The following is a 24,665-nucleotide window of genomic DNA, read 5'->3' as shown; positions in this document are numbered from 1 at the left end:
AATAACACTCATCATGGCAAAAACACAAGTAATATGTATGAGCACTAAGCATAGCACTCTATTGAAGAAAAGTTTTTGTTGGTTCTCATTTTTGGAAAAAGGAAATTCATTTTCTCTTTGTTTTGAAATTTGGGGTGTTACAGGAGGCAACGTGAGCTCCTTTCTTCCCACGTCAAGAATCATCATCATCACTATCATCATTCTTGTCATCTTTATTGAAGCGCCAGCAACAGTCGGAGGCAGGGTGACCATGTATTATACATATCTGACATGTGACATCAACAAAGGCAGTAGAAACTTGGCCATGTCCACGAGGATGACGCTTATATCCTCCATCATCACGGCAGCGCTCATAGCCACCATTGTCATGACGCTGTTGTGGGCATCGGTCTTCCCAGCGTTGTCCACCATCATGGTGGCCTTGTCCTCCACCATCATCGCGGCGGCGATCTTCCCAGCGAGCACCATCATCCTGACGTATGTCACTGTCATCGCGACGCCGGTCACCGTCAACACAGCGTCTATCTTCCCAGCGCTGTCCATAGACACGGTCACCACGATCGGGAGATCGACCGCGGCCACGTCCATCTTGGCCTCGGTGAGCAGAAGCATTAGCAGAAGAACTAAAGTCGGCGTTCTGACCACTTTTGGACAGCTGTCGCATGTCATGAGCAACAATCTGATCATAGAGATCATCCAGAGTCGTGGCACTATTTCTGTTGACAGCAGCAGCAACGTCATTGTATGAGGCATCTAGCCCATTAACCAGATACCCAACCATCTCATCTGCTTCGACTGGTTTCCCTGCAGCGGCGAGCTTAGATGCAAAGGCCTTCATCTTGGCGAAGAAGACAGGGGAAGACATGTGCAGTTTCTTGGTGCTCTGAAGTGCCCCTCACAACCGGTTAATTCGGGAGCGAGAACGGGAGCCGCACAGATTATTGATGATGGCCCAGACACTAGCAGTTGACTCAACGCCAATGGTGTGGGCGAGGATTTCCGGTGAGAGGGAATTGAGGATCCAACTCAGCAACGTGGAGTCACGCGACACCCAAGCTGCATACGCCGGGTTTGGGACTTTCTGCTTTCTCTTCTCTGCGTCTTCCACCTCCAGGTGTGTCACCGGTGCAGCATCGGAGCCGTCAAGAAGGTCCAGGACCTGAGCACCACGGAGAGCAGGATGGACCAGTGTTTTCTAGAACAAGAAATTCGATCTGGTGAACTTCTGGGAAGGAGGAGACCCCAGGGAGGCTACCAGGGCAGATGCCGTGGACGAGGACGCCATGACCAGGGAGGTATTTCCGATCTGAAGATCGTGGGTGTTTTTCCAATCTGAGGAGGATCGTGGGAAAGATTTGTGGAGTTTCCGATCAAAAGGATCGTGATTTGGTTGTGGTTTTTTGAGTTTCCGATCTAGAGATCGTTGGGGTTTGGTTTGTTGGAGTTTTCCGATCGACAGAGATCGTGGAGGGTGTTTTTCTTCGGCGGTGGCTAGGTCATGGAAGAGAATCGCTCTGATACCATAATAGCGAACTAGGCTTAACCGATAGCTGTTAGGGTTCGGGTTTCGTGCTTATATATGGCAGGAAAAACCTCTGCCGTGTTTTACAAGGATACATATGAGATCGGGCGGTGTACTACACCGTGTCTACTCATATACGTACAGATATTCCAACACAGCAATCACGAGGGCCACCATAAAGGGGCGGGAGGTGGCATCGTTCACGACTGCAGCATTTTGCTCCTTCCACAAATATCAGATGGTGTATGAGGCTACAACGGTCAGGGTTGTGGCAAGCTTGTGTACATTGCTCTGAACTCATCATCTACCAGCTTGGAAAATCAGTGTAGAGGACGAGGTGAGCTGGGCACAATGAAGTAGACTTTGGAGAAATGGCAATTAATGCTTAGATGTGATGTAGATTTGAGGACATTGTCACAATATTAAGAGATGAATAAGCTAATGTACTCACCAACCGTGGCTTGCCTAAGCATTATCCACCCTTATAAAGGATGCACGCTGGCTCTGCAATATCTTCCCTCCTATCATGGTAGTAGTTACTAGCAACCAAAGTAACACCACCGGAACCGAGGTTCCTGAGTTAGAGCAATGGCAACTAGGATGGGTAGGAGCGGCGCAATAGGTTGTGAATGTGAGGCATACAGGAACGTAACATCTCTGCGAGGAAATGACACGCTAGAAATAGCTCAAAGTCGCCGATCCACAAGGAGGGAACATAGCGCAAGATAAAAACACAAATCGGATCGAACCTAACAGTAATACCGAGTATTGGAAGGTCTCGTGCTAGATAATATGGATGATCCAGAATTTCCATTGGAGCTGGAACGATGCTCGAGCATGGAGATGAAAAGATTTTACACTCTGTAAGCCGTTTCCACTGAAAATGGTGGAGTCTGCAAATCAATCACCCCTCTCGATCTAGTAAAGGGACAAAGAAAAATTAGATCGAATCTGCATCTCTTACCCATTTTCATCTCACGGGCACGGTTGGTGCGAATTCGTAATCAAAACCTAGGCTTACGGTAGAAGCGAAGGGGGGAATGTGGAGTTTTACCTCGCTGCAGGCCACCGCTTCGGTCGCCGGGCTCGTTGTGTCGGACGCCGGCCAGGCACGAGCGTGTGCGGCGCTGTTTCAGGGCAACGGCGAGTGGAGGGGGCGAGGAGAGCCGGCGCTGCCGCCGTTGGGTCCGCGCAGCTGAAGGCGAGAGAAAGGGATCGAGCGGGCACGATGGATGAAAGTGAAGGGGGGGGAAATTCAACCTGGGATCACTCCCCTTTCCATTAATTGCTCAACGGAAATACAAGGTACTCTGAGTTTTTGATGCTACAGCAATTAAAAAGGAAACAAGAAAAAGGGAATGACAGGAAGAGTTTTTTGGTAGGAAAACCCGCTGCATGGCCTCGGCGTCGAAAGCCATACTACGGGGCAAAAAACCTACCCCTAACTGTAGAAGGAAATAGAACACACCACAGGAAGAGAAAAGTTCATAACATCACCACAGCCAACAAGCAAAACCTCACAGACCAAAAGGGAACAAAGTCTAACATCTATTTGTAACCACTGATCAGCCCTCCGTGATCATCAGCCTAGTAGGAGTTGTAGCAGCCGTGCCATTTGACACAGAACTTGTCCTGAAGCACGCCAAGTCAGACGCTCTCTCCATCAGCTGATCCGCCCCGACCCTTATCTCCTCCGCCTCCGTAGCATTGTACATACCTGCCCAAAAAGGGAGAAGCGAACACATGCAGAAAAATAGTTACCACAGGGGACCTCACAGTTTTCTTCTCAAAGGTTATCTGATTTCTTATATTCCAAACCGCCCAGCAAATCGCAGCCAACACAAGCATATGATACTTTTCCCCATGAGGGAAGAAAGCATGCAACCATGTTATACTTTGCCACAGAGTTTTGGGACAGCCATGAGCATTCAAAACAGACCCAACCACCCCCCCCCCCCCAATATTACTTTAGCATGTGAACAGCCAAAAAATAAATGTTTCAAAGATTCATGTTCATTGCAAAAGGAACAAATAGGGGGGATCCAGGCCAATTCCTTTTCTTGAGATTATCTCTGGTAAAAATAGCATTCTGAAAAAGGGTGTGTTTGGGACAGCTCCACTTCACCAATCTACGGGTGAAGCCGGTGAAGCTGCCCTAAACACCCAAACTCTAGTTCTCAGGTGGAGTGAAGCGGTGGCCTCTCGTAGTTTATTTTCGTGGAGTAGAGAAATAGGTGCTTCACCTGCTCCACGCCTCCACTTCACTTTTTCGCGAGACAGCCCACCCCGAATCGGTATTCCCCTTGTCCCCTGATTCATGTTTGTCCATGGTGTGTGGCGACTAGGGCTAGTCGCTGCCTCCATCTCCGGCGGCGGCCAGGCCGTCCTCCCCTTCGCCCCGACCCCCAGCTTCCTCCTCTCTACGACCCGCTGATCGATTCCCCTCCTTGGATCGACCCAGCGTCGCAAGCACAGCGGACGGGGAGGTCTGCTTGCGAGCCGCCGCCGCCATCTCATTTTTCTCAGGAATCCCATCGCCCGACTGCAGCTCCGGTGACCCTCCGCCGCCCTCGCCTCTGTCCCCTTCGCCCAGTCATCCTTTTCTACGACACCCCTGCTCGATCCCCGTCCTTGGATTGAACAGGCGGCGCAAGAACAGCCAACGTGGCCATCTGTTTGCTGGCCGCCGCTGCCTTTTCGCTGTTTCAGAGAATCCCGCCGCCTGCCTGCACCAGGACTCCAAGAGGTTGTGCCTTACAACAAGAGCACGGGCAAACATCACATCTGTGAATAGTTCTGGATAATTTGTCGTGTCCTGTAATTTCTTGTTCAATCTTCAGCCAATCCGTGAATAGTTCTTGTTCAGTTCATCATATGTATTCTTTTCAGGTTGTATGCAAATGCAGAGATATATTTTGAGAAATAAAATGCAAAGGTTATGGTGTTGATCGATCAGCAGTGAGATCAAATGGAAACATACTAGTAATGCTACTAGTAGCAAATGATGGTCTCATGGACGTTGCACATCAAACGACTGGAAACAAGTATCTGAAGCTAACCTAGCCAAACAGTTTTTACTGCTCCGGAGTTTTACAAGTGGAGTGGAGTTTAGTGGTGAAGTGAAGTTAGGTGGAGTGGAGCTCTCCCAAACATAGCAGCATTGTGGATTTGTTAGGTTTAAGCTCAAATTCACCGTGCCAAAGATGCGTGCAAGAGTTGTGATATCATGAAAATTTACGCTATTTCAAAATCGAATTTGTAGGCGCCTATGTTGACCCAAATTTTGCTGTGATTTGCTTCATGCGATTTGGCCAATAGGAGTTTAAAAAATGAAGTGACAAGCCTACATATTGCCTCAAACAAAGGGTGACATACATTTTGAAACAAAAATTGGCGCAAGTCAATTTCGAATTCCCATAATTGCACAGTTCGCACATCCTATCATAAGTCAAAATGCCAAGGAAAACCACATGCGAATAGTTTGAACAGATCCTCCAGTTCCCCCAAGGCCCCAACTGCAATGAGATGGCATGGAGACATAGTCAGTTTGCGGATCCTCCGAGGTCTAAATGCCATGGAAAAAACGACGTGCCAGTAGTCTTTTTTTTTTTTTGAACAAGGGAAGGGCCCGGAGGCCCCAGAGCTGCTTATATTATAAAACGAGAGAACAGTGGCGGGTACAATTTACATGAAGCCCCTCTGGCATCTATTGCACTAGAGAATCTAATAATTAGAGATAAGGGCTCCAACTTTGCAAACAAGACCCTAGGAAAATAAAGCAAAAAGCAATCAAATCCCTGGGATCTTCCTCCGCCTTTCGCCAGCGATCTGAAGAGACACGAATAGAACATCCAGTTCCGCAGCTGCAACATCCAAGATGGCATGGCCAAAAATACTACCACCAAACACCCCTATTATCAAGTCAAAGTTCAACCTCCCAGTGCCTAGTTGGTCGGCTCCATGATGGAGCTGACGATGTCGCCATTGGAAGCCTTGGGCGCCTTCACAGCCCTGTATCTTGGCACGGAGGCCCACTGCGGAGGCCTGCGTCATCAGGAGCTCAATGTCTTCTTGTCCACGGCCATCTTGTCTTCCTCCTTGTCGTCCTGGGTCATCGCCACGGTTGTGCTCACCCTTCGAGGGGACGCCTCTCCCGCCCGTTGGTGCCTTCAACTGCTCCGTGGCTTGCGGCTGCAGCTGGTTGCTCAGGTCCTTGATCTTGGTCTCCCCGAAGATGATGTAGGCGTCTCAGTGCGGGCTCTTTTTTTTAAAATGGAAGGAAAAGCTTTGCCTCATCTATTAATTAAGAAGAGAATGCTGAGTTTTTAGGAAAAAACCTACAACAACAGATGGCATATGGCTTGGAGACGACAAACATAACCTGCAAGTGTCAAGGGGGGGTTAAGAAAATGCAACAGCACTAGCATATGGGATGATGCTGTGGGGAAGAATGGCATGAAGTGATTAGGAAGCTCACGGTCTCGCTCTTGTTGACAGTGACACAGCTCACGCCAGTGGTGGCCTTCATGCCAAGTTTCTGCATGGCTTTCCTGCTCTTCTTCTCACTCTTGCTCTGCTTAGATCTTTCACAAGAAAGCACAGAGGCATATTGTCAGATTTTCGAAACTTTGCATAAGACCAGAAGTATGAGCTCCTGATGACTACAAATATTAATCCATGAAGTAGTCATTACAAACGTCAAGCAAAACGTTCTTGTTTACTGTTATCAAGCAAGACTGAACAGATTTACAAGATTTTTTTCATAAAACTAGACATAAACTTCATTCATTACTATTTGTAGTAATTAGAATGGCAAGTGTAAACACTTCACGGTTCTCAAGCAAGACTGGACAGAAACTGTGATAAATTCTTCTAGTTAAGGTCCATTAGTCCTTTGTACCAGTACCAATTCATACTTAAATGCATTCAAATGATTCACCAACCAAGCTCCGCCAAAACACTTGCAAAAACAAGATTTTACATACAGGATTACTTAAATGTAAGTGCAGATTGACATTGATACAAGTTGGTGCCTCAGTACAGAAGCAAATAATATTATGTACAAAGGCAAGCAATACTTACGAAACAATAGTTTGAACAAGTGAACAAAGAGTCGGTTCCAAGAGATGAAGAGAGTAGACCACAAATGCATAGCTATGGTACGGAAAGAACAGAATATTTGGGGTACAAACTGGCTTGCATCTATTCTTCAAATAAATAACATGTCAAAATGACTCAAAATACGTAAACACGGATTATATGTATCAATTGCGCAGCAGATCAGATGACAATTTCTTAATTACGAAACTGGGTACAAGAAATAACTTGAGATATTTAAATTTACATTCGAACATGTATTGCAATAAGTAGTCTGGAATGAGGACGATCGACAAAGAACCCTAGCCCCTTAGCCGCTCCCGCGGGCGGCCTGGGGCTCCCGGCGGCGCCCCTCCTCGTCTCCCTCCTCCCCTTCCCCTCCTCCTCGCCGCCGCCTCAGCGCGTCGCCGGGCAAAGCCCGTGCGGCGCCGGCGGCGGCGGGGCCCCTCTCTCCCCCTCGTGCGGTGGCGGCGGCGCGGGCTGGCGCGGCCGGCGAGGGCGCCGTGCTGGCGTGGGGTGCGGCGGCGCGGTTCCTGCAACGGCGTGGCGGCTGTGTGGCCTGTGCGTGCTTGCGGCGGCTGCTCCCCGGAGTGGCCGCCGGCGGGCGGCACGAGCTCTGCGCGCGGCGGCCCGGTGATGCGCGGGGACGTCGGGTGGAGGTCCAGCTCGACAAGGCGGGGTGGGCGACGGCGCTTGTCCGGCTGGCCATGGAGGAGACCCGCGTGCTGTGGGCTGTGCGGATCCAGATCGGGTCTGGCCGCCTCGATTCGGGCTGGGCAGGGGCCCGGGCCCTTCGAGCCCATCCATCTCTGCCCAGATCTGCGTGCTCCGGCCGCCTCGGGGGCGGTTTGGTGGTCGATCTGGCAGGTGGTGCTCTTTCCAGTGGGACGGCGGCGGTGCTACGGCGGTCCGGAGTCCTTGGTCGGCGTATGCGACCCTCCCAATGGTGTCTTCCGTGCGTTGCAGGTTGCAGTGCTCAGAGTTTGGTGCCGGGGCGGCGGCCCTGGTCGGTGGGAGCCATTTTGGTTGGCGGGCGTGCCAGTGGCTCAGGAGCTGGCCGGAAACCATGGTCGCGGGGGCGACATGGTGGCCGGCGAGCAGCGTGCAGTGGCAGTGCATGGACCGCTCCGTCGGTCTGTGTGCTGTGTAGAAGGCGGGGAGAGTTCGCCGAGGGGAAATCCTTGCCCATTCGGGCCACGACGGCGACGTCCGCGGACGCCGTTCCCTTCTTGAAGGCGTTGTTGAGGCTTCTCCCTATCCTTCTTCGTGCTCCGGGTGAAAGCCCAAGATCCTCGGATCGGGCGGTGGCGGCGCTCTCGTGTCGTGATCTTCTTGAAGACACCGCCTTGGAGTCCACAGTGTGCGGCTCTCCGTTGGTGGTGTGGCTGAGGCGCGGTATTCGTCGAGCAAGGTGCTCCGGGTGAAAACCCAAGATCTACGGATTGGGCGGTGACGGCGCGCTCGTGTCGTGTTCTTCTTGAAGACATCGTCTTGGAGTTTACCAGTGTTTCTTCGGATGTCGTTGGCTCTTCGCTTGGCGACCTTCGGCAAGGCTTGCGTGCTGCCCTGCTTCCTCGTCGGGTTTCCATGGTGCTGCTTGTTGGGGTTCGATCGGTGGTGGTCGATGCACAGTGGTGGTCGGCCACTGGTGGCGCTGCCCGCGGCGGAGAGTTCTGTTGACGGCGTGCGTGTTCGATGGCTCGCTCTAGGGTGAGCTCCGGCCCGACACTGTTGCTGTCCGGTGTCTTCTCCGAATCTTCGTAGGCTTCGTAAGGGTCGTGATCGCCGTTCGAAGTTCCGGTTGTAGCCATGTTGGCAATTCGTGTGGGTGTGTGGGTGTGTGTTGTAAGCTGGGCTCAGCTCTATGTACCTTGTCGCCGTTGTGGCGTTATTAATTTAACGTTGGGCCTTTGGCCTTTGATCTAAAAAAAAATAAGTAGTCTGGAATTCTAACTAAAGCTCAGCTACTTGAGATGAACAGAAAGAGCTACAGAATATCAACATACCCTCAACATCATCATCATCGTTTTCATCCTCATCATTGTCTTCATCCTTATCAACTCATCATCATCATCATTATCATCCAGGATAGATTAATCTCCCTGGGAATATGCATTAAAAGGATCATATTACTTGGCTGTTGTAAGCGGTAATAAACACTAAACAGCTCCACTTCAAAACAGGTCATGTGCAGAACAAAAAAACTTAGCCATAAGGAGAAATGGAAGAAAAAAACAGTCTTGCCACAGTATTATCTTCCCAACATGAAGATGCAGTCATGAGCGGTGCCAGGTTGAGGAAAGGATATGCGTTGCATACCCATCGTTTTTGCAAATATATTCTATTGAAGCAGAAAAAAAAGTCATATTGAAGCAAACCAATATTGTTTATGACTTTCCATAGCCAAACTTGAAATCCAAGCTCTACCACTGATGTGAGCACATACTAAGTAGCATCCGCACATTATAAAAGTAAATTAAGTGACATTCGAACATACTATATGGAAACTACAAAGCAGAGAGATAACGTAGACTAATACTCTTGCACCAATCAGGGACATGTCATTTACGATCATGAGGGCCACCTGAAAGGGGCAGGAGGTGCCATCTTTCAAGATTGGAGCATTTCGCTCCTTCCACAAACTCCAGATGGCGTGTGTCTGTATGAGGCTACAACGGTGAGGGGATGGCTGTCAAACTCCTGTGCATTGCTCCAAATTCACTATCTCCCTCCAGCTTGGAAAATCAGCATTGAGTGTAGAGGACGAGGTGACCTGGGCACAATAAAGTAGAGCACAGAGATGTAGTCAAAACCTCTTTGGAAAAAGGGCAATTAGTGGCCAGGGGTCATGTTTGGCGCAGAATTTAGGACGCGGTCAAAAAATGAATGGATAATGCACTCACCAACCTTGGCTAGTCTAGACGTTACCCGCCCTCGCTCATGAAAGGCGCGCTGCCTCTGTAGTCTTCTTCTTGTAGCCACCTCTCCTATCATGGTACGTACTTGCAACCAAGATGACAACACTCGAGTCTCCTCTCCTATCATGGTACTACTAGCAACCAAACGAACACCACCAAAGTCGAAACTCCTGAGCTAGAGAGCAATGGCGACTAGGATGGGTTGGAGCAGTTGAGAATGTGAGGCATACAGAAACGCATCTTATCTTCAAGGAAAAGGTTAAGTAGAAAGAGCTCAAAATCGATGATCCCCGAGGAGGTAACATAGCGCAACTGGATCGAAGCTGGCACTGGTACTTCAATGTCTTGTGCTAAAAATACCTGAAGAATCAGAATTTCTCTAGGAGCTTGAACATCGCTCGAGCTTAGAGCAGGGAGATGAAAAGGTTTTAGACTATGTAAGTAGATATGGTTTCGTTTCCACTGGAGATGCAGCTCGGCAATCACCCCTCTCGATCTAAAGAAATAAAAACTGGATCAAATCTGCATCTCTCGCCCCCTCAATCGCAGCCTCACGGGGAGGGCCCGTGCAGATTCGAAATCAAAACCTAGGCCTACGGTACACGCGAAGGCGAGGAACGGAGAGTTTTACCTCGCTGAAGCCCACCGCACCTGTCGCCGGGCTCGCTGAGTGGCACGAGTGTGTGCTTCGCTGTACCTGGGGTCGCTGTCGCCGGCTCGCCCACGATCGCCGTTGGGGCCGCGCCGCTGGAGGCGAGAGAAAGGGATAGCGGGTGTGTCGCTAAAATGTTTTTGGACCAGCTCTAATTCAATCGTCGAGCTAAGGCAAATGAACTTGAAAAATACCCTTTCAAAATCGATCATGATGATTTTACGAATTTGCACGCGAAGATGTTCTAGGCGGAACCAGAATGGAACCTGAGAATCACCTCTCTTGATCTAAGAGCTCTTTTACAGTACCTTGGGATGAATATGGGCCATCCAATCCTTAGATCGAGCCGTGGAGATGGAGGCATACTGCCAGATTTCGGCCGGTCAACACGCGAGCAGTATAGACTGTCCTGCGCCGTTCGGAACCAGCAGTAAACGTTGATGAGGGTAATTTAGGAAGTTCATATTTTGTCCCGAAAAGGCAGACTCCATCTCCTACCCCGGTCGATCACTTTGCCCAACCAAAAAATCCCCTCACGCCGCCGACCTGCAACCCCGTCGTCCCTCCTCTCTCTCCGGCCTGAGCAGCGACGGAGACGGGAACCACCCTTCCGAGCCAGGGTCCGGCCGCCGCCGCCGCCGCCAACGCGCAGCCCGCGTATCCCCTCCTCCTCGGTCGATTTGAATGGCCTCACGCCGCCATGGACCTGCAACCCCGTCGTCCCTCCTCTCTCTCCGTCTTGAGCAGCGGCGGATACGGGAACCACCCTTCCGAGCCAGGGTCCGGCCGCCGCCGCCGCCAACGCGCAGCCCCCGTATCCCCTCCTCCTCGGTCGATTTGAATGGCCCCTACAAACTAGGGTTCCGGCCATCGCTGACGCCGACCACCGTGGCGCAGCTGGTCGATCTCCGGCCAAGATGATCCGCAGACATGAAGGTTTCGGAGGGCCGCGGCCCAGCCGGTCAAGTACTGGGCCGAGGCAGACGCGGTGTCGCCGGCGGTTGCCGCGACCGCGGGGACGAAGCTGCAGGTCCTCTGAACAACGACAACGGACTCCTCTGAGCAGAAGGTACGTTGTGGTTTCAGTCTTCGATACGAGAACCGATTTTAGGAGATATGAAGACGGATTTTTTAGCCAGAGTTTTCATTTTGCTGCGTTGCTTGCTCGCTGCGGTGACATACAGTGTTTGACCGGTGTCAATTGACACCAGCGCCTCTGGCAAAATGGCGGTGCTCCAGTTCCTGCAGTTTAGGATATTTTTTTCTTAAATTTAGGATTTCTTAGATGTCTCAAAATTTTATGATTTGGGTGGCATGAGTCAAGTAAGTATGAATTACTAATATACGTAATCTATCTTAGTTTTTTAATCTGTAATGTATCTTCTAGATTTGGAGCTTTGGTTTCTAGATTGATAATTGTGCAAGCAGAAAAAAGGTTTGGTCAATAAATGTTTCAGACTTGTTGAGCTCCTGCCTGCTAGTGCATAAAAATGCCAACACAAAATGATTTTACTTTTCATGAATTTGCAAATTTTATTATGTTAATCATTTCAATTTAAGTTTGGAACTATGAGTAATACTGACTATAAAAACTGAAAAATAGTACTGACTCGTCTTGAGTGTTGACACCGGCGATTAATTTTACTAGCTTCGCCCCTGCTTAGGCATGTCGAGGGCTTAGATATATGATGGAATCATATTGTAGGTTAGTGAACACAGATTTCTGAGTAACTCACATCATGCAGGATATCTGAATAACAAAATTAGTAATTGAACGAAGACCTAGGAAGAACTATGGAGCTTCTCTAGGATGGTATGATTACTGTGCATACTTCGTTTCTGATAAAAAAAATATACTTTAATCAGGTTCTGAGGCGGCTGAAGAAGGTGTGCCATGAATCGCAGCAGGATAATAAGCGTCCCACAGACTCTGAGCATTTTTCAGTCCCTCCGATCCATACTAGGCATATGAAGTCAAATTGTGCCTCAACTTTTGATGAAGAAAAAGAGGACATGATTCCCATCTCCTGGAGGATTAAGCGGCGCCACCTGGAAACTAAACACGAAGATGCCAGCTACGAAGTGAAGCCGAAGGTGTATCCGTCTACCAGCAGTTGTTCCCAGCAAGAGTTTGGGGAAGCAACTAGAGATTCAGCTTCAGTGGTTGAGCAGCAGGGCAGCTCAGGTTAGAGATTTGCAAGCGATGACAAGCCACCTGGGTATTGGCACACGTATTAGGGTGCGGCTACACACAGGTGGTAACCTCAACAGATAGAATTTTTTGTCTAGGCTTTGAGTCACCGGTTGCTACTCTTTGATGCCTGCATTGCCTGTGATGGAACTGGGCCTCACTACCTTCCATTCTGCAAGTCCTTATTTCTTTTGTTTAGGAGCTGTAAATCTCTCAGTATCTTCTTGTTTTTATCATCAACAAGAGCGGCATTAGCTGCTGCTAACTGTATTCTTTCATACGCTTGTCGATTCAAGTATCCTTGGCTTACCTGCTTCTGAAATATTCAATCAATTGAGAAAATCATTCTTTTAGGATGTTAGTTGGTTGATTTGGTTCCTGTTATGCGTGCTTACAAAGAAGTACCAATTACACATTTAACTGAAAAGATATAGATAATATTGTTTTGTAGAAGTGAATGATACGCTCTCTAATTGGCATATTTCATAATTTAGTTGTAAAATCCTTGTATATGATTCTAATGTCGTTTTTACGCTGACAGTGTTGACAAAGGGATTCTTGATCCTGTTCCTGTATTGGAAATCTAGCTTTACAAGTAAAGCTCAAGGATATTTTCTCAAAACCCACACCAGTAGCCGCCTATGGTACCACAGGTATGGTACATAATGTCTACAATTGGTTCTCTATAATTTATTAACATTTCTTAGAAAAGGCAACCTATATCATTTTGCTCAAGTTTAAGCTACTCATTTGTATGAAATTCTTATTGCAAAGCAACACCTCACGTCACACTGAAACTGAAAAAAGAAATCCTCAGTTCAATTTATAGTACACAGAGGAACACATCCATGTTAAGTTTCTTTTATACATGGTTTGCTCCAAGTCTGACCTGAATTGATATCACAACCAAGTTTTGCATTGATTGAACTAAGTGAGAGATAATCTTTTCCGTATAGTTTCAATTGGTACTCATGAACTAAACAGAAACCGCCTGTGGAGCCCAATGTCCATGAATATGATTGACTGAAAGCATGAAATGTTTCTAGAGTAGTAAAACTTATTCAACCACGACCACTAATAGGAAACCCGCTACGTGAACTCGCCTCGAGAACACAGTACAGGGCAAAAACCTACTAGCAGTGCCAGGCCTAGACTAAAAAATTTAGGAGTAAACGTTGGCAGAACAACCAACAACATAAACCAGCACAAAATGTTCTTAAATGCTGACGCAGCAGCAGCAATTTCTGAAAACCCACACCAGTAGCCCCCTTTTAGCATCAGCAAACAGCAACCGGACTTGTATCTCTTCTAATCTTCATTTTTCTTGTTGTTTTCGTGGTTCTTCATTCAGTGGAGAATCTACTATGAGAGCTGGGAGTTCTTTCCTGAACTTGTCAATGTCGGCCTGCATAGTTAGGTGGAGACAGTTCAATACTTCTTGCAGTTTTAATTTCGTTTGGTTGAAATAATTCTGAACGGCATACCTGTGTAAAATTTTGTGATAGCTCGTGTCCTATCCAGTTTGCCATGTTCTTGAGCGCATAGAGTCCACATGAAATCCTGCAAAAAAATCATGTAGATTGTATTGTAATCAATATTTAAAGTAGGAACTAGAAATCTTAAAGGTGTGGTTATAATATAATGCAATGTACCCGTCTTTTTGTTGTGGCACATTCTTGACAACTTGAACTGGCCAACTATTAACGGCGTAATCAGGCCAGCTATCACTCTTTTCGCAGTCGTGTCGAGATGTTACGTCCAGATGTGCTTCCATTCCTTTGAGCTGTAAGTATGAAAATATAATATTAATTAGCTTAGCACAATTGTTTATAGCAACGGTTCAATGGACTTACCATATTTTGTAGTTCTGGGTGGGCTTTTTTGAAGTTTTTTGTTTGTTTACGCATGGAGTCCAAAACTTGTATTAGTCTCTCTTCAGGATTCACATTGACCACGTACCAGTGTATATTCTCATAGTTCACTGGTAGACAAATCTGTAGCAAAAACATAATTAGCGATCGAGCATCTGAAAATATAACGTATAGAACTGCAACAATGAGACTTACCATGTCATGGGAAATGCACACTTTTCCCATGTTAGTACCATGATTCTTGTTTCGTACATCCCTGTTATATGCATCACTTCTGCCATCTCGAACTAGTAAGTCCACTCTCGATGCCCTCTCCATGTAGACAGTGCGACCTGCCCTTATTTCTGGAATGGGGCGCATGTGTTGCATCCATGTTATGATTGTATCCATGACCTGAATGGCACCACAATAACAAGTTAGCATTCATGACGAAAAAATACAAACTGACTATATTTCATAATTAAGCACTTACAGGGGTGTGCAACCATCGTTCCGTACATGTGTCAATTGCGGGAGATGTTAGACAGCTGAGTTCCTCTTTATTCAGTGTCAAATCATCTATGTGCACAAGTATTTTGTTTTCCGGTGATGCATTGATATAGTCAATGACCTCACCTTGCACATCTTCAACTCGAGTAGTACTATATGATTTTGTACTACTAGTTTTTGGAGTATTTTTTGGTTTTCTAGGTGGCTTAGAGTCTCCGTAGTACACGAAGTCACTATTCTTACATGTCGATGTCTTTTTTCTTTGTTCTCTTCTCTGTGGTACTGAGGTGTCATCCCCTATCCTGATCTTCTTTTTGGGTGAGGAGAGGACGTTGTCACTTGGCCTTTTATTTTTGATGTTGTTCGTGTCAGTACGCTGTAGGTAAGATGTAGGAGTTCATTAGAAAAGGTTTGTATTTACTATCACGAATAGTGTAGCCATTTACCTCGAAATCTTGGTTCAAGTCACGGACAGGCATGGGGGAGGTTCTGTCCGGGCTGAAGTGCTTGTATTCTCTGTACTGATAGTCATACGTCGATGGTCCACGCTCAAAGTCATCGTAGTCCTGCATGAATCCATGCATAAATTTTACTCCTTTGTATATGTAGCGGAAAAGTACTGTGGTGCATTTCAATAAGTTTGAGTCTTACGTTGGCTCGTTGCTGACAAAAGGCATCTAGCTTCTCTTCAAATCTATAAAGATAATCCCCATGCTCTTCGATCTTTATGCGAGTCAGTAGGTTATCATGCATTACAGCACGTCTCATGTTGAGGATCGACTCGTGCAGCTTTAGCACCAACTGTAGACGAATGAAATTATAGATTATTAAGTGGTTTTATAGGAAGGAAAACTAGAATGTAGGATTAAGAAAATACCTTTGAATCTGTTGGCGGCAAGTCGTCAAACGAAGGTAATGGTGATGACGGCCTGGGAGGCTCCCAAGCCTCCTTTAGATCAAAAACGTACTGAAAAAGATAGATGTCATAGTTTATTTATATACATTTTCAGTAATAAATAATACGGGCACTATAGAACATGTGTACCTCTCCAGCGTCACGACCGTGCTCATTTAAAATGGCACAGACCTTGCGTGCCTTTTTCTCATCCCAGTATTGGAGAAGCGGTGCCTCACGTCCTGTATAATCGATTGAAGCATCAAGTCTGTCCAGACGGAATTTTTCCCAAAACCAAAACTGCAAAAAAATGTATGCACAGTTATTCACCGATTGTGCAGCACCTGGATGCATGTAATATGTTCAAAAAACATATGAAAAATTATACCTGCAACAAAGGAAGATTCCCCTCGAGGTTTACAATACCCTGAAGGCCTCTTTCTGGATCTTTAAGTGCTGCATTATACTGCTTTACAGACTTAACTAGATGATTAAGTGATAATCTGGCAAGGTCTATCACCAAGATTGCTTCCCTGCTAACTACATATGGCATATAATCTACACTGACCCAACGTTGGGTAGTTGGGCATAGAATACACCCGATTGTGTACAAAATAAATGCCTGAAGGAAAGGCAGCTCATCACTTAATGTTTTAATTCCTTTTCTAATTGTCTGCTCCAATTCTGGGAAAGGTATTCGCCGCTTTTTATTTTGCTTTATCTCCTCGAACATCTCTATCACTTCTGGTCTCAGAGGTGCTCTTACCCGTGCAGGAAGACCAAATAAGTGTTCAAACTCCTGTAAGGTCAACTGAGCCATATCATCCCTACCAAAAACAAATGCATCTAGTTCAGATTTGTATCGCTCTGCGATCCATCTGCATAAGTTTCGACGGATTTTGACGGGAGGAATGCGCAGGAGGCATCCAAGACCAACTGCCTCGATGGCCTTTCTCTCGGCTTCTCCTAAACCTTCAATTATTTTTACAAATAACACTAGCGAACACACTTGTGTTCCCTGTTCATCAACTAAAAGTTAGTCCTGCCATAATTGACGCTATACAATTTATTTTGCATGTATATCATGTGCATACCATGTTTCTGCTCGTTTTTGCCGGAGATTTGCCCTTATCTTCTGCCGGCTTCTTGACTTTCGACTTGGCCTTTGCCTTCTGCGAAATCATTATCAAGGCAAATATCATAACGCTGTTGTAGACGGCGACTAAATCATCTCCAAATACTAGACTTGCAGTACTAAGATTTGACTATAATTTAGCATCACGAATCAATAAAAACAATCGTACAATGGATGCACTAACCGGAGCTGGTGGGTGAAAAGTCGGGGGATCCATTGATGTCGACGCCGGCAGCAGGAGCAGATTTGGGTGATGACTGGAGAAAGAAAACAAGAAATGTAGAACTGGCGGAGCAGACGCTGGCGTCCTATCAGATCTCACGTGAATGGGGCAGAAAATATATATAGTTGCCGCGTCGCCGGCTTGTTTCAAGGGATTTGTTTCCAAGTAAATAGCTACCTACCAGTTTGTTACAACCGAAGACGAGTATATCGTACTTGAAAAAACAAAGCATACGTTAGCTTTGCCATAAATTACTACTATTTAGTTACGGATAAATAATCCTATTTCGCTGGTACATAATATTTTATTATCAATAATTAATCTTGTGAATGTGACGGCACGGACTAGAAAATCGTACACCTCTCTCGGACATCCGGTCCCACGTACACCCCTCTCCGCCATTCGGTTCCACGTACACCTCTCGGCCATCCAGTCCCACGTACACCCCTCTCGGCCATCCGGTCCCACGTACACCTCTCTCGGGCATTCGGTGCCATGTACACCCCTCTCCGCCATTCGGTTCCACGTACACCTCTCTCGGCCATCCGGTCCCATGTACACCTCTCTCCGCCATCCGGTCCCATGTACACCTCTCTCCGCCATCCGGTCCCACGTATACCTCTCTCGACCATCCAATCCCACGTACACCTCTCTCGGCCATCCGGTCCCACGTACACCCCTCTCCGCCATCCGGTCCCACGTATACCTCTCTCGACCATCCAATCCCACGTACACCTCTCTCGGCCATCCGGTCCCACGTACACCCCTCTCCGCCATCCGGTCCCACGTATACCTCTCTCGACCATCCAATCCCACGTACACCTCTCTCGGCCATCCGGTCCCACGTACACCCCTCTCCGCCATTCGGTTCCACGTACACCTCTCTCCGCCATCCGGTCCCACGTACACCCCTCTCCGCCATTCGGTCCCACGTACACCCCTCTCCGCCATTCGGTTCCACGTACACCTCTCGGCCATCCAGTCCCACGTACACCCCTCTCGGCCATCCGGTCCCACGTACACCTCTCTCGGGCATTCGGTGCCATGTACACCCCTCTCCGCCATTCGGTTCCACGTACACCTCTCTCGGCCATCCGGTCCCATGTACACCTCTCTCCGCCATCCGGTCCCATGTACACCTCTCTCCGCCATCCGGTCCCACGTATACCTCTCTCGACCATCCAATCCCACGTACACCTCTCTCGGCCATCCGGTCCCACGTACACCCCTCTCGGACATCCGGTCCCACGAACACCTCTCTCGGGCATTCGGTCCCATGTACACCTCTCTCGGACATCCGGTCCCATGTACACCTCTCTTGGGCATTCGGTCCCACGAACACCTCTCTCGGACATCCGGTCCCATGTATACCTCTCTCGACCATCCAATCCCACGTACACCTCTCTCGAACATCCGGTCCCACGTATACCTCTCTCGACCATCCAATCCCACGTACACCTCTCTCGGGCATTCGGTCCCACGTACACCCCTCTCGGCCATCCGGACCCACGTACACCTCTCTCGGGCATTCGGTCCCATGTACACCCCTCTCCGCCATTCGGTTCCACGTACACCTCTCTCGGCCATCTGGTCCCATGTACACCTCTCTCCGCCATCCGGTCCCACGTATACCTCTCTCGACCATCCAATCCCACGTACACCTCTCTCGGCCATCCGGTCCCACGTACACCCCTCTCCGCCATCCGGTCCCACGTATACCTCTCTCGACCATCCAATCCCATGTACACCTCTCTCGGCCATCCGGTCCCACGTACACCCCTCTCCGCCATCCGGTCCCACGTATACCTCTCTCGACCATCCAATCCCACGTACACCTCTCTCGGCCATCCGGTCCCACGTACACCCCTCTCCGCCATTCGGTTCCACGTACACCTATCGGCCATCCGGTCCCACGTACACCCCTCTCGGCCATCCGGTCCCACGTACACCTCTCTCGGGCATTCGGTGCCATGTACACCCCTCTCCGCCATTCGGTTCCACGTACACCTCTCTCGGCCATCCGGTCCCATGTACACCTCTCTCCGCCATCCGGTCCCACGTATACCTCTCTCGACCATCCAATCCCACGTACACCTCTCTCGGCCATCCGGTCCCACGTACACCCCTCTCGGACATCCGGTCCCACGAACACCTCTCTCGGGCATTCGGTCCCATGTACACCTCTCTCGGACATCCGGTCCCATGTACACCTCTCTCGGGCATTCGGTCCCACGAACACCTCTCTCGGACATCCGGTCCCATGTACACCTCTCTCGGCCATCCGGTCCCACGTACACCCCTCTCCGCCATCCGGTCCCATGTACACCTCTCTCGGCCATCCGGTCCCACGTACACCCCTCTCGGCCATCCGGACCCACGTACACCTCTCTCGGGCATTCGGTCCCATGTACACCCCTCTCCGCCATTCGGTTCCACGTACACCTCTCTCGGCCATCCGGTCCCATGTGCACCTCTCTCCGCCATCCGGTCCCACGTATACCTCTCTCGACCATCCAATCCCACGTACACCTCTCTCGGCCATCCGGTCCCACGTACACCCCTCTCGGACATCCGGTCCCACGAACACCTCTCTCGGGCATTCGGTCCCATGTACACCTCTCTCGGACATCCAATCCCACGTACACCTCTCTCGGACATTCGGTCCCACGTTCACCCCTCTCCGCCATTCGGTTCCACGTACACCTCTCTCGGCCATCCGGTCCCATGTACACCTCTCTCGGACATCCGGTCCCATGTACACCCCTCTCGGCCATCCGGTCCCACGTACACCCCTCTCGGCCATCCGGACCCACGTACACCTCTCTCGGGCATTCGGTCCCATGTACACCCCTCTCCGCCATTCGGTTCCACGTACACCTCTCTCGGCCATCCGGTCCCATGTGCACCTCTCTCCGCCATCCGGTCCCACGTATACCTCTCTCGACCATCCAATCCCACGTACACCTCTCTCGGCCATCCGGTCCCACGTACACCCCTCTCGGACATCCGGTCCCACGAACACCTCTCTCGGGCATTCGGTCCCATGTACACCTCTCTCGGACATCCAATCCCACGTACACCTCTCTCGGACATCCGGTCCCACGTTCACCCCTCTCCGCCATTCGGTTCCACGTACACCTCTCTCGGCCATCCGGTCCCATGTACACCTCTCTCGGACATCCGGTCCCATGTACACCCCTCTCGGCCATCCGGTCCCACGTACACCCTCTCTCAGGCCATCCGGTCCCATGTACACCTCTCTCGGACATCCGGTCCCACGTACACCTCTCTCGGCCATCCGGTCCCACGTACACCCCTCTCGGACATCCGGTCCCACGTCCACCTCTCTCGGGCATTCGGTCCCATGTACACCTCTCTCGGACATCCAATCCCACGTACACCTCTCTCGGACATCCGGTCCCACGTACACCCCTCTCGGACATCCGGTTCCACGTACACCTCTCTCGGCCATCCGGTCCCATGTACACCTCTCTCGGCCACGATGAATAATTTTACTTTTTAGTTAATCGCTTCATACTTTTTTTTCTCAAAGCATTCTTTGCAGGCTCAATGGAAATATGTTGTACTTATTTATGTTTCTTTTGCCATACCCAAACACGTGCTACAAGGCTTACTTATTACTGTAAATAACATGACGCATGCCACAATATAACTTCATTGGAATAGAAAGACCACCATGAGATTCAGGTCGTCCACACAAGTTCAAAAAACCGTAAGCTAATTAATCAAAACCTGGACACTTATCAAAACCTGGACATTTGTTCCAACGAAATATTAAAAATAAGTCTGAACTATATCACCAAATCCAGCGAAATATTAAAAATAAGTCTGAACTATATCACCAAATCCAACGAAATATTAAAAGTAAGTCTGAACTATATCAACAAATATGACAAGAATACTCGTGTCTTGTCGAAGTAGCATCATTTATTTGTTTTCCACGTCTCATGCATCGGCTTCCACCTCTTATTGTTCTTCGATGGACCACCTTTAGGAATAATTTTTTTTGGATCCAGCACTTTTCCCGTGAAGGTTTGGTCTGCCCCTGAAAAGTATGCAGGCAAAGGACCAAATGATGCCGCCTTATTTTCGCTGTTGTCCTCGCCGACATCTGGCGTAAGACTCTCTAGAAAATCAAGAACCTTCTGTGATTTCTCCGGGCTGCTTGCAGCATTAAATAGAAAGAGATTAGACCTGTTGCGGAGGTTGTGGTAACGATCCATCCGCTCAGACCAATCGTGCATATTAGCTTTCCTCTCTGACTCAAATGCCGGCTTGGCTAGCATTGTCCATCTTCTCGAAATACAACAACTAGGAACGCTGATCAAGCCAAGGAACTTCAGAACAGAGAATATGTGTGTGCAGGGGATCTCCTCTGTCTCCATCTTCAGGCAGCGACAATTAACTCCCTGGAGCATTGGGCCGGCCATGGTAAGCTTCACATCATAAATGACATCCCTTCTCTCTTTGAGAGCAACAGCATAAACTACTACAGCATCCTGCTTGGTCACCTTTGCTACCCCCCATTTTGGCAATTGATCTATCTGCTGCTTCACCTTCTTGAACATCACTGGAGTATAAATGTTTGCAGAACTTCTCAAAAGTGGTTCAGCATCTAATTCTGTAAAAGGTACTGTCTGTGAAGCTCTAGCATCCAATTCGGCCTCATTCTTGCGTATACGCCATAAACAGTGATCTGTATGCTCTAACAAATCAGCAAGTGACATTCGCCTATCCAAATTCTTATGAATCCTAGAGTTTAGACTTTCACTACGCTGATTACTCTGCATCCCAAGAAAATATCTATCTTTGGTATAGGCTCTAGACCACTTCTTCCGTAGCTCGTACATCCTATTAATCCATGCATCTTTTTCTGAGATTTCATACTCCTCCAGAAAATCTGCCCAACGACTCTCGAACTCGTCGACATTCCTGTAGTAATAAACAAATTTTCTAAAATCGCTGAGCTTTGTTTTGCGGAGATGGCGTATCATGTTTTGCTCGATGTGCCAGCTACACAACCTGTGATCTGCATTAGGAAATACTTTCGAGATTGCCCTTGCCATAGCATGGTCACCATCGGTGATTACTGACCTAGGATGGTTCTGCTGCGCCGACTCCAAAAATGCTTCAAGCAACCACACATAAGATTTCGTTTTCTCATCTGACACAATACCAAATCCAAACACAGTCGTGCTACGATGGTGGTTCACACCAATGAAGGGGACAAACGGAAGATTGTATTTGTTCACACGGTATGTGCTATCAAAGACCACGACACCACCAAAGGCATCGTAATCCATCCGACACTGTGCGTCTGCCCAAAATATGTTTTCCAGGTGCCCTTCACTATCAGTGCTGTGCTTGTAAAAGAATTCTGGATCTTTCTCTTGTCTTGCAGCCATATAATTGAGCATAAATTCAGCATCACGACCTTCAATCCTTTCCTTCTTGTACTTGGCAAAAATTATAGAGATCCCGAGGTACAAAGCCTACCTTCTCGGGGCCACCATGCTGCTTCTCCATTACTTCCATAATCTCGTGTGTTCGAAGGCCACCAATCCCATACTCAATGGCATCAGCCTTTTGAGCGTCATTCAACCCACGATGAGACCTTATGAAAGTTGTCTGATCACCAATGGCGAGTGGATGGTTATGTTCAACCACGAAATCTTTTACAAACCATTCTCCACTTTCCATAGACATCTCGATCTCCATCCGAGCACCGCATCCACAACGCGAAAGTGGCCGAGGTGTTCGTTTTCGTTTAGTTTTTTCAAAGTGCTTCCTTGCCCGATATCCTTCTTTGGAGCACACATAAAGACGCCGGAAAGCTATGTTCGTGCCTGGCTTCTTAGTCAGCTCTTCTTTTCTAACACCAAACCCCTTGGACTTAGCATATGCATTGTAGTACTTGTAACCTTCTTCCTCGCTACTAAAAGTTTCATTAACCACCATATCGTGCTCTTCATTGTCCTCCATGCCCTCCATGACGTAAACTGCAGTTATGAATCAAAGCCATATTATTACAAGTCTGATAGTAAAACTAACACATGTTTCAGTATGAATATGTAATCAGTACCATTCAGTGCTTGAAGTTATGCTTTATAGTTTTTTCGAAATGGGGAGAAAGACCCCTGCCTCTGCATGCTTTATAGTTTTTAATGCGATAATAAACTGTTGGCAACAAAAATGTAATGCTAGACCAGTCATGCTGCTACTCTTACAGGATTTCATGAATTAAATGTTCCTAAAACATTGCGGCTACTTATGGAAAATACCAATTGTTTCTCACAGTTTCAGTTGGTCACACCATACTAATCTCAAGTGAATTTGATGTCACATACCCTGGTTGAATATTTGAAAATAGTTTATGTTCCTATTTGTGCCATTCCGATACAATTTTTCTGGGTCTGAACATTACTTTCATCAATTTATTGTCTGCTTTTTGTCAGTCCATATTCTTACCAAAACAGAAGCTGATGCTGGACCTAGGACAGTTAAAGATCTAATTTAGCTTGCAACTAAAATTTTGCATTGCTCCTTGAACTTGTGATAAATATTTATCTGACTGCATTACTCTGATTTAGGTTTACTGAGAAAAATATACTGAGGATTTATCCCAATGGTACAAGGATTAATTCTTCTAACTATGATCCAGTAAATGCCTGGAGACTGGAGTCATGGTGCTCAGATGGTTGCATTCAACATGCAGGTTAGTTTACGATTCTTAACTGCTATGATTCATGATGGATCTGCACAGCGACTCAATCAACCTATAGATTCAGTTTATAAATCTGCTAACAGCACCCATGCAACACGAAAAGAAATAAATACTATTATCGAATTTTGTAATCTTAACTACAAAGCTTGTTGATATAATCTAACTTCATCTCAGAGTTTATATTTACTTACGCTGAGATTTCCCGGATCAGGACCAGGAGAGGCTGCGGCCTGTTCGATAAGCGCGCGACGAGCGGGTGACCTGGCTGGCGGGCGGCGGACTGGGTTGAACACAGCGGCGATGCTGCGGCAAGGTCGACACGCTGAGGTTTCCCGGATCAGGACCCGGAGAGGCTGCGGCGGGTGACCTGGCTGGCGGGCAGCGGACAGGGTTGACCACAGCGGCGATGGCTGGTGGTGGCGGCAAGACGCGGCGGCGCCGACGCTGCGGCAAGGTCGACGAGCGGGTGACCTGGCTGGCAGCGGCACCGGTGGCGTGAGGAGATGGCGGCACCGGTGGCGTGAGGAGATGGCGTGAGGAGAAACGCTAATGAGCTATCGTGTGAGGAGATACACGACCTGGAACTTGTCCATCAGATTCGTTTCAAGTTTTTTTTACCCCACTAATTAAAACAGATGGAATTGTCTATTATACCCTTATCAAATACTGCAGCCTGCAGTATGGGGTACCGTAAAAACTCTCTGATCTAAAGGAAAAAAATAGAAATCTTGGACCAAATCTGCATCTGTTACCCCTCAATTGCAGCTTTATCATCACAGAAGTGGTGTCCATCTGCTTACGTGATTCTATTGAATCTTCTGTTTGCTTGTTTGGTGTTTCAGCTCCTGATACTTGTGTGTGGGGCGTAAGATGAAAAGATCTTAGACCTAGGTTGATGTGGTTTCATTTCCAGTGAAAATGGAATCA

General features: G+C 48.1%; 3 protein-coding genes and 1 long non-coding RNA gene across 5 annotated transcripts; 1 reads left to right on the top strand and 3 right to left on the bottom strand.

The window, feature by feature from the left end:
- Positions 1-5,164: 5,164 nt before the first annotated feature.
- Positions 5,165-10,474, bottom strand: LOC127345647 (uncharacterized). The gene is made up of 4 exons (XR_007878788.2): positions 9,204-10,474; positions 8,626-8,721; positions 6,000-6,105; positions 5,165-5,903 (listed from the first exon to the last, which is right to left on the bottom strand). It is a non-coding gene; the product is annotated as an uncharacterized lncRNA (long non-coding RNA).
- Positions 10,475-10,485: 11 nt separating this feature from the next.
- On the top strand, positions 10,486-24,104 carry LOC127345645 (uncharacterized). Of its 2 annotated transcripts, none has more exons than XM_051372132.1 (5): positions 10,486-11,258; positions 12,056-12,444; positions 12,922-13,033; positions 23,605-23,729; positions 23,950-24,104. In XM_051372132.1, the coding sequence occupies exons 2-5, from the start codon at positions 12,393-12,395 to the stop codon at positions 24,102-24,104; spliced, it is 444 nt and encodes a 147-aa protein (XP_051228092.1). In that variant the 5' UTR covers positions 10,486-11,258; positions 12,056-12,392. The 2 variants fall into 2 exon arrangements, with proteins under 2 accessions (XP_051228092.1, XP_071684771.1); XM_071828670.1 differs by having other exon boundaries at positions 23,676-23,729; positions 23,950-24,087.
- Positions 13,379-14,448, bottom strand: LOC127345646 (putative ubiquitin-like-specific protease 1B). Its single transcript, XM_051372133.2, has 4 exons — positions 14,234-14,448; positions 14,033-14,163; positions 13,865-13,940; positions 13,379-13,785 (listed from the first exon to the last, which is right to left on the bottom strand). Exons 1-4 carry the CDS (start codon positions 14,387-14,389, stop codon positions 13,696-13,698), a joined length of 453 nt encoding a protein of 150 aa, XP_051228093.2. The 5' UTR covers positions 14,390-14,448; the 3' UTR covers positions 13,379-13,695.
- On the bottom strand, positions 14,520-17,303 carry LOC127345644 (uncharacterized). The gene is made up of 9 exons (XM_071828813.1): positions 16,955-17,303; positions 16,730-16,807; positions 16,024-16,653; positions 15,786-15,935; positions 15,618-15,707; positions 15,392-15,541; positions 15,187-15,306; positions 14,984-15,116; positions 14,520-14,644 (listed from the first exon to the last, which is right to left on the bottom strand). Exons 1-9 carry the CDS (start codon positions 16,985-16,987, stop codon positions 14,520-14,522), a joined length of 1,509 nt encoding a protein of 502 aa, XP_071684914.1. The 5' UTR covers positions 16,988-17,303.
- Positions 24,105-24,665: the final 561 nt, after the last annotated feature.

This window comes from Lolium perenne, chromosome 3 (assembly GCF_019359855.2).
Source record: "Lolium perenne isolate Kyuss_39 chromosome 3, Kyuss_2.0, whole genome shotgun sequence".
Taxonomy (NCBI): domain Eukaryota; kingdom Viridiplantae; phylum Streptophyta; class Magnoliopsida; order Poales; family Poaceae; genus Lolium; species Lolium perenne.
The sequence above is the reverse complement of the archived record's forward strand: the minus strand, read 5'-3'. Positions and strand labels throughout refer to the sequence as shown.

What these genes read in the sequence shown, in the direction of transcription:
- LOC127345646 (XM_051372133.2), bottom strand. Translation starts at nt 14,389, where the DNA reads ATGTTTTTGCTACAGATTTGTCTACCAGTGAACTATGAGAATATACAC. An exon ending in ACCCAGAACTACAAAATATG is followed by an intron (nt 14,164 to 14,233) that starts GTAAGTCCATTG and finishes TCATACTTACAG; the next exon opens with CTCAAAGGAATGGAAGCACA. An exon ending in TATCACAAAATTTTACACAG is followed by an intron (nt 13,786 to 13,864) that starts GTATGCCGTTCA and finishes CTAACTATGCAG; the next exon opens with GCCGACATTGACAAGTTCAG.
- LOC127345644 (XM_071828813.1), bottom strand. Translation starts at nt 16,987, where the DNA reads ATGGATCCCCCGACTTTTCACCCACCAGCTCCG. An exon ending in TGCCGCCAACAGATTCAAAG is followed by an intron (nt 15,542 to 15,617) that starts GTATTTTCTTAA and finishes ATTCGTCTACAG; the next exon opens with TTGGTGCTAAAGCTGCACGA. An exon ending in AAGAAAAAAGACATCGACAT is followed by an intron (nt 14,645 to 14,983) that starts GTAAGAATAGTG and finishes GGTGCCATTCAG; the next exon opens with GTCATGGATACAATCATAAC.
- LOC127345645 (XM_051372132.1), top strand. Translation starts at nt 12,393, where the DNA reads ATGACAAGCCACCTGGGTATTGGCACACGTATTAGGGTGCGGCTACAC. An exon ending in AGCCGCCTATGGTACCACAG is followed by an intron (nt 13,034 to 23,604) that starts GTATGGTACATA and finishes ACTCTGATTTAG; the next exon opens with GTTTACTGAGAAAAATATAC. An exon ending in TGGTTGCATTCAACATGCAG is followed by an intron (nt 23,730 to 23,949) that starts GTTAGTTTACGA and finishes TTCCCGGATCAG; the next exon opens with GACCAGGAGAGGCTGCGGCC.